This window comes from Neltuma alba, unplaced genomic scaffold, assembly GCF_004799145.2.
Source record: "Neltuma alba isolate B1F8T4 unplaced genomic scaffold, ASM479914v2 tig00010684_pilon, whole genome shotgun sequence".
Classification (NCBI taxonomy): domain Eukaryota; kingdom Viridiplantae; phylum Streptophyta; class Magnoliopsida; order Fabales; family Fabaceae; genus Neltuma; species Neltuma alba.
The window spans coordinates 425,722-434,295 of record NW_021635524.1 but is presented as its reverse complement, the minus strand read 5'-3'; the positions used below and the strand labels follow the sequence as shown (position 1 = coordinate 434,295).

The 8,574-nt window shown below is 35.1% G+C and overlaps 1 protein-coding gene across 2 annotated transcripts; it reads left to right on the top strand.

The window, feature by feature from the left end:
* Positions 1 to 295: 295 nt before the first annotated feature.
* On the top strand, positions 296 to 7,366 carry LOC114758238 (uncharacterized WD repeat-containing protein C17D11.16-like). Of its 2 annotated transcripts, XM_028947275.1 has the most exons (17): positions 581 to 648; positions 1,101 to 1,229; positions 1,620 to 1,804; positions 2,036 to 2,115; positions 2,207 to 2,302; positions 2,417 to 2,540; positions 3,532 to 3,590; positions 3,680 to 3,742; positions 4,402 to 4,472; positions 4,592 to 4,688; positions 5,125 to 5,199; positions 5,831 to 5,929; positions 6,131 to 6,274; positions 6,358 to 6,387; positions 6,477 to 6,536; positions 6,798 to 6,875; positions 6,965 to 7,366. In XM_028947275.1, the coding sequence occupies exons 3-17, from the start codon at positions 1,654 to 1,656 to the stop codon at positions 7,043 to 7,045; spliced, it is 1,308 nt and encodes a 435-aa protein (XP_028803108.1). In that variant the 5' UTR covers positions 581 to 648; positions 1,101 to 1,229; positions 1,620 to 1,653; the 3' UTR covers positions 7,046 to 7,366. The 2 variants fall into 2 exon arrangements, with proteins under 2 accessions (XP_028803107.1, XP_028803108.1); XM_028947274.1 differs by lacking the exon at positions 1,101 to 1,229 and having other exon boundaries at positions 296 to 648.
* Positions 7,367 to 8,574: the final 1,208 nt, after the last annotated feature.

Here is an 8,574-nt window from a genome sequence, read left to right as displayed (position 1 = left end):
TTGAATCTAGTCTAGACAATGCGTAAAAGTTAAAACCCTTCTAAATAAGTGTGTTTTTCATGATTTGAATTCATTTTCTCCTTCTCATAAAAATAAAACTACTTGCTATCTTACTCAATAATTATTGGTTGATTAACAGTACTCTATTTTTACATTCCTCTTGCAATTAGAGGAGGAAGTACTTTACATATATAGCATATTCAATTTTGTGTAAGATCATTAAATGGATTATTCTATGGGCTCACGGCCCATATATAACAAGAACGATGAACTAAACCCTTCCTGGGTTTCTGAATTTGCCCCCTCAAATACCGCACGCCTGCAAGTGCCGTATTGCCTCCGTCCTGCGCATGGCTTCCTGGTCTTGAGCTTCCCCTCTTCTCTGTCAATTTTAGTTAACACGACAAGTTTCGATCTTCTGACTCCAAAACTCTACCAGTAGCTACAGAGAAGTTTGAGCTTTGGTATAAGAACAACAAACACGCGCAGATACCCTTTTTCCCCCCTCCAGCTACGCCTGAAGGGCACGATGATATCGGCCATTTCTTGGGTCCCCAAGGGGGCTTTAAAATCCCAACCCGTCATGGCCGACCCTCCTTCAAAGGAGGAGATGGAGAACTTAATTAACAGCGTTAACATGGAGAGGAGGTACTGCTCCCCCCCCCCCCCCGGGGCGGCAGTTCTGGTCCTCTATCTGTTCATCAATTTCTGTTTGTGCTTTAGTGATTGGTGGATTCAATTCAATGATTGCCCATGCTAATGCCGGTTGTTCTGTTTGGTTTTATTATGTTTTTTCTGTGCTTCATTTGTTAGTCTGTCTTCTGGTGTCTCATATATTTTCTTCCAGTTTTGGTTGTATTTTTTTTGGGACAATGGGATAGGACGAAAATAGTAAGAAATTAGTAACGTCCCTATTGGTTTCCGAATTTTTTTTCAGTCCTCATTTTCAAGTTTCATTCGCAAGTTTTTTTTCTCTTTTGACAGAAAAAAAAACTTGCGAATTTAAAGTTTCTAATCAGTTTTCATGTCAAATTCACTACAAATGCTTCTACCAAGGAAAAACACATTTTAAAAGATCTTATTCTTTACTTAATTTTTAGTTTGGCGAAATGTTGAGCTTCTTATGGACAAATGAAACAGAAGGAATTGGGATCCCTTCAATTCAATTGAGTTAATAGTGAAGTCCACAAACAAGAAAGCTTCTAAGTGGAAACAAAGTGATAGATATTTTGTAACATTTATTTTTTCTCTTTTTACCCATTTTTTGGCATCAGATTCCCTCATGACTTGAGAGAATTAATCTCTTCCAAACCACATATTCCTGCTTCTCTCCTCTTTGTATCTTTCTTCTTGCACTAGTACCAAAATTTCATTTATCATGAAGAGAACTTTTTTAAGATGGTGAAGAACCCATTTGGTCATACAGTCATAGTAGCTTGGAAGATGCATATCTCCTATAAATTTCTTAGGAACATACTTGAATTGATGTGTAACGTTTTAGATGTGGTGTATAACCTGATGTGCTTATAGAAGTTGTGTCTTGATGTTTGGTTTTTGGATGAAGAAGTTAACTATCATATATAAGTTACAAATACTTAAGATCCATTTGATTTATATAGTGGAGACAGTGAGAACGAAGATAATGATGAAGATATGGATGTTGGTCCAAGCAAACAGGATGATGAAGTTGCCCAAGCATTATCTGTGGCAGATGCGCTGGGAAAGACATCAGAAGAAAAATTTGATGATATAACTGCCGGCTTAAGGGAGCTTGACATGGAAAATTATGATGAAGAGGAAGAAGGTATGCTGGACTGATTTTGTTAAATTATTACAGAGCTGGTATGAGATGCTCTTTTGTTTTAAGCATGAGCAGTAATGGAGTTGCAATTTGCAAGGATAATGTGAAAGAGAAAGCATTGCTCTTTCTTCTATGCCTGTCCCTTTTGGGTGTTATATTAAACACAGCGTAATATACCTGATTCATAGTGTACGTATTATTCCTTGAATGAGTTGTATCTTCTGCTGAATATAGGAGTTGAGCTGTTTAGTTCAGGGATTGGTGATCTTTATTATCCTAGCAATGAACTGGACCCATATCTCATAGATCAAAGTGTAAGTGAAGAATACTTTAGTGCATTGCTTTCTATCTCTCATCACATGTCTTTTGTTATGCTCAAACATCACTGCACTTTACATAATTCAGGATGATGACTCAGAAGATTTGGAAGACATGACAATTAACCCAACAGACTCCATAATTGTTTGTACATGTAATGAGAATGAAATGAATCGTCTTGAGGTAACTAAATGCTGGCCATGAAATAATCTGCTCTTTCATCTCCCATCTCCCGTCTTCCTTATGAGATAGTAGATATATGGAGCACTAAATTGTCATTTCTATATTTGCTGGAAGGTTTGGATACTTGAGGACTCTAATTCTAGTGAGATAAACATGTATGTTCGCAATGAGATCATAATTTCAGCATTTCCGCTCTGCACAGCATGGTCAGATTTCCACCTTAAAGGGGAAGAAAGAGGTGAGACCTATGGACATTTTAATTGATTCTTAGTTTCTTACAGCATGCATATAGGTGCTTAGTTATTGCACTTTTGTGGTGCAAATGGTCTTTTCTTTTCATTCAGACAAGAAAATGAGAAGAAACACTCTTACTAATTAAGGGCCTCTTTTGTCTGCGGGCAAGAGGAGGTGAAATGGTAGAGGTTAGCAAACTCTTATTTATAATATAATATAATGCTAGGATTTTTTTAAATTAGAAGTCATTCTTCTCCTTTTTTAGGTAAGAAACTGCTTTTAGGGCCTATTGTGGTATACTGGAAACATTTGAGAGAAATGGGAATGGGCTTTAAAAGTAAGTTCTGTATGGTAATGAAAATAAATGGAATCTTGATATAATTGTTGTTTTATATCTGTATTAAATTGATGCGATGGAAGTTTCCACATAAGAAAAGACCAAAATGTCCCTAATTAGAAAATAATTTTATATCATGCATATATTTTTATAAAAAGAACAACCCGATGGCCAGAAAAGAAAAAAGAACTAGAAAACAATGTAAGTTAGAACACAGCCATCCAGCCCGTTGGTTGCCACTAGCCATTCTGTTGCTGGTTGGGACCAGTAGTTCCATTTTTGGTAAATCCCCTCCACCAGGAACCTGTGACTTCGTTGAGGACAATGGGGAAAAAAGGGTTCTAAGGAACCATCCAGCTTTCCATCAACACCCCCTAGGAACGTTGCTTTCATCGTTTTGATGGAAATAAACTTTTCTGGGAGACCATGTCGATGCATACCAATCAATTGTGAGTAGTTAAAGTAAAACTCCCAACTTTTTGTATGTCCTTTTGATCAAAGCCGCTGTATGCCATTAAATTTCTTTTGTCAACAATCAGATAAATTATTTATATGTTTGCATTGCCTGAAATCACCACAATACACATCAATTTATGCTCAAAACTCAAAAGCTTGACTTTACCCTAACTTTCTAATGATAATTACAATATTTTCACAGGTAGCTTCATAGCTGTTGGTTCAATGGATCCTTCCATAGAAATTTGGGACCTTGATGTCGTAAGTGGATTGTGCTTATCAATTCATTCACTTTGCTAAAACTCGGAGACTACTTTGCAGAGTCCCACAGAATTTTCTGTTGTTTTCAGGTTGATGATATAGAGCCATGTACAGTTTTAGGTGGCATGAAAAAGAGAAAAGGGAAGAAGAAGGTCTGTTTGAGATTTCTAATACGTATCCTCAATCACAATGAAATTTTATTAGTCGCCATGATTCTTGAAAACAGAACATGGCATTATAATTTATGTATATAAAAAGATATATAATGGGAATTTAGGTGAAAAAGGTGCCCTAAAGGGGTCACACTTCTGAGTATGGAAACTAATTGGTAATAGATAGTTGAGCAATACTGGCTCAGATACCTGAATCTTCAAATCTACCTTTTCCTGGTTTCATGGACCTTTTTGATAATCAGAATCCTGACACGAAAAGACTTTATTGGTTCTTTGTTGGTGCTTTTCAACTTTATAAAAGGACCTGTGGGCAGTAGTATCATTAGATGCAAATCAAAATAGATGAATTGATTTCATATGCAAGTGAGGCTCTATTCTTTAAACGCAGACATCTGCCGAATGTTCTTGTATTTTGTCAGGCTTTCTTATTTTAGTTTGGATGTTATACTTGTCCCAATCTAAGAAACGAGTTCTTGAGCATTAGATAAAAGATCTAATTGAATCTGTATTTTCTTTAAATCTTTTATATGTAAATTATAGTTTGGCCATTGGATTTTTTATTTTTTTTTTAAATGTCAGATTTCAATTCTGAGTGACCATATTTCTCTGGTTATTTAAGTTTTTTCCTTTGGTGGCAGAAACCTGATAAATACAAGGATGGCAGTCACACTGACGCAGTACTTTCTCTTGCTTGGAATGCGGAATACAAGTTTGTAAATTTATAATATAATCCTGCTTTTGTTCCTTTGTTTGGATGCCTTCTCTATAAAAGACTTCGTTTTTGGATCCCTCCACCTTCTCACCATGTTCCCAACAATAATAATACAGGAATGTACTTGCAAGTGCTAGTGCTGACAAGCAAGTGAAGATCTGGGATGTAGTTGCTGGGAAATGTGAAATTACAATGGAGCATCACTCAGACAAGGCAAGAGCCTAGAACTAAAATTGACTTGGTTCATTCTCTTGGCTCATTTTTTATTTATAATAGAGTTTTCACCTCTATATTCACATGTTGAACAATAGAAATTGTGAAATAATGGGTGGATGGTGGTGATATTTACCTCATAATCTTTAGATAAATCTTCTTTCAACATCTGGAGTGTTCTACAGGCTTCTTTAGATTCATATGATGGCTTGAATATGCGGATGTATCTAACAGTTTAATGAGACTTTCCTGGGGTTTTGATGGTTAAATTCTACATAGTTAAGGACAAAGAAATTTTTCTAATTTGCATTTACTCTATCTTCATGAATTACCTAATAAATATTGAAATTTATTTTTCCGTGACTGGCTTGGATGAGTTGGGTAAATAACTTTCCTGATGTCTTCCAAATTCACTCTGGTTCAACTGCCCTGTCAGGTTCAAGCAGTTGCTTGGAATCATTATGCACCACGAGTTCTTCTTAGTGGGTCTTTCGATCATACTGTAGTCATGGTAATGTTCTGATATCTTAATTTATTCCTATTTTGTCTAATGGTCATGCATGAAAATTTTATCATCTCATAGTTGTATATTCATGTGCGAAGAGAGAATGAAAGTTTGAAAGTCGTGCCTACATGTGGAGATTATTGACACATTTTGTCAAGAGTTTTAGCAAAATGTACATACAGCCTGTCTCTAATTTTGATGTCACAACATAGTCTGCGTCTCTCTCTCTCAATCAAGTTCTCTTGTAGTTATCTTTCCTTTTTGACATTTTCTTTCTTTGATTGATTTGTGTCGGAGAAACTAGAATGAATTGAATTTGAATGACTGGCTTTCTATTTCCTTATGAAATTAGAACCAATGTTTTCTTTGAAATTTCAAGTACCATTCAAAGTTCAAACTCATAACTTTATTGTTTTGTGCAATATTGTATCGTAATTAGTTGAACCATATTTGTCCGTATCATACTTTATTTTTATTTAAATCCTTTCCTTTAATGTTCCTCAATTATGTCATTTTGTGAAACTTGATTTCATACACTTGTGCTATTATATTTATCCATTACTTTCCGTATAAAGTGGACGTTATAATAATGATCCTTGATCAAATATGATGTTTCTGATGTTGTTACGCTTTGCAGAAGGATGGAAGGATTCCAACACATTCTGGCTTTAAGTGGTCAGTTGCAGCTGATGTAGAGAGCTTGGCTTGGGATCCACATGCGGAGCATTCATTTGTGGTTTGTTCTTTTTGAATTTCGTTCTTTCATTTTACTAGCTACACTGTTTCATGTAGTTATTATTTGACAACTAATAAATATAATGGAGATTGATTTTTTTTTTTTTCAAATTGATGTACTTTAATTTTATTATTTTTGGTTGGATTTTTTTCCCCAAAAAATAAGAAATTTGAGGAATCCTTACCCAAGATTTTATGTTAGGTGAGTCTGGAAGATGGCATTGTCAAGGGTTTTGATGTTCGAGCTGCCCAATCCAACTCAACATCTGAACCCACTTCTGTTTTTACTCTTCATGCTCATGATAAAGCTGCTACCTCAATATCCTATAATCGATCGGCAGCAAATGTATGTATCTTCAACGTCTTGGTCAGATTATTTTGTTCTCGAGCACTCTAGTCTAACTCTGCCCTCTTTGACATGGCTTGCAGCTTCTTGCGACTGCATCAACAGATAAATCGGTAAATGTGAAGTCATTTTATCAATATGGTGCATCCTGCATATTGTACATTGGAACATTTTATGACTAGCTACTATTTTATTTTAACAGGTTAAACTTTGGGATTTGTCAAACCAGCCATCTTGTATAGCATCTCATAATCCTAAAGTAGTAAGTTCTTCTGTTTCTTCCTCTCCAGTTCATGTATCTGAATGGCATTATGTTTTTGAAGTCAAGACCAACAGCACAAGCAGTACTGATAGACAATATATGAGGCATTCAACTGCAATTGAAGTGTCGTGTCGTGTGGTGTCTGATGTGCGAGCACTGGATACATATTGATCAGGATATAGACGCATTATTTGAGGGATAGTTGCTTTATGGCACTGATCTTTTTTTTTTTTTTTTTTTAAATATGTTGGTTTTTGTTAGGGAGCTATCTTCGCAATTTCTTTCTCGAAGGATGATCCTTTCTTATTGGCTATAGGAGGCGCCAAGGAAAAACTGCAAGTGAGTGTGTAAAGGCTGCTGTACTGTGGCTTGTTTTCTTGATAATCATTCATTAGTGAGCACAACTGATATACTTTGAAAATTTGCAGGTCTGGGACACCTTATCAGCTTCTGGTGTTTCTCAAAGGTATGGGACCTTGAGCAAGAATAAACCTCAAACTGGGTCTTGATTATGGATGAGCTAGTCAGTCATCTTCCTTAATCCTTGCCTCTCTGCAACATGACTGTCATCATGTTGCATGTACAAAAAAAGTTTTGAAACTTGCTGCAGAGATGACTTGAATCGTTTGCAGTATCTCCTTCTGTGGGATTTTTTTTTTTATTAACTTTTTTTTTCTCTGTGAGATTATCTAAGAGTGGATGTTGTGATTATGTTGTATGATGACTAGTTCTTCTGAGGCGATTCTTTCAGTTTTTCTTTCGCTTGTATGAAGCACATTGTTTGAAAATCTTGCATTGGTAATTGATGCATTGCCTAACTTTTGTCACAATCTTACTGTTAGTCAAGTTGATATGCAGCCCAAATGAAAGGGAAAACAAAGGAGAATGCTTTACACACACACACACTACTTACGGTACTTCATATATGAGACAGATAGATGCTTTTTGCGGTTCTCTTCATAAGTTTCAAATTTAGTTGATGCATTTTTTCCTATTTTATTTTTAATTATTTATTTTTTCTTCTTTGCTATACTCTTTCCTATCACATTTCTTAACATATTCTCTTTCATCTTTTTTCTCATTTATTATGTGAGCATATTTGAGAACAAAAGTATGTTTCTAACTTATTACTTTGAACTGATTTTAACTAATAGTTTGTTACTTGTGAATTAGTTATTTAAATTCTATAATATAGATCAGAGAGAATAACTGATTTGTGAATATTAAAGAAATTCATTAAATTATTTATTTATAATAAATTTATGTTATCTTTCTGGAAATATCTTTGTTAGTCATGTGTATTAGAATGAAAACTTTTTAATTTGTGTAATCACCATGTGGACTGTTTTGGGTGAAAAATAAATAAATATAAGTGACAAAGTAGATCAATTTTTATATTTAGAATCAGAAGTAATATGTATGATGAGGATATGCACCTTTCTATTGGAGATCTGTTTGACGTGCTATTATGGGTATATCCATATATCCCAACAGGAAAGGAAGGATGCATTCAGCAACTATGAATGACCTACTGATTCTGAATGTATACTGTAAATTAGAGCGCACATATTGTCACAGAACAACACTGGACCAATTTTTTTAATGATTTAATTATAGGAATATACAGAAATGATACTCTAAGAGTTAGAACAAACATTAGAAAAATCAAAATTCAAAACATTGTACGGTGACCCTCTCCATCCCCTTTTTCAGTTATAGATCCTAACTGGTGGCAAGACAATACAAACATGTTTCAAAAATGCTGAACTTTGTTGTTGGGTTTAATATCTACTAGTTTCTTTGGTCGAAAAGAAAATCTACTGGCAGAATCTCTTGGTCGTTCATGTGCAAAACAACACGCAAAGGCTGTGACTGCCTGAAATTCAATTACAACGGCAAGGTATAACGTAGGAGTTTTTCAAAAGGATGTGCTTGTCACCTGATTCGACCAACTTTCATCTTTCACAGCTAACAACTCAGCGGGTATTTGGCAATTGTTCAAAAAGTGTTTTTGGATCTCAAACCATGATTTGGTTCC

Excerpts from the sequence above, each read along its gene's own strand:
- LOC114758238 (XM_028947274.1), top strand. The coding sequence starts at position 530 with ATGATATCGGCCATTTCTTGGGTCCCCAAGGGGGCTTTAAAATCCCAA. Across the intron at positions 2,303-2,416 it reads ATGAAATGAATCGTCTTGAG|GTTTGGATACTTGAGGACTC; the intron begins GTAACTAAATGC and ends ATTTGCTGGAAG. Across the intron at positions 6,876-6,964 it reads GCGCCAAGGAAAAACTGCAA|GTCTGGGACACCTTATCAGC; the intron begins GTGAGTGTGTAA and ends GAAAATTTGCAG.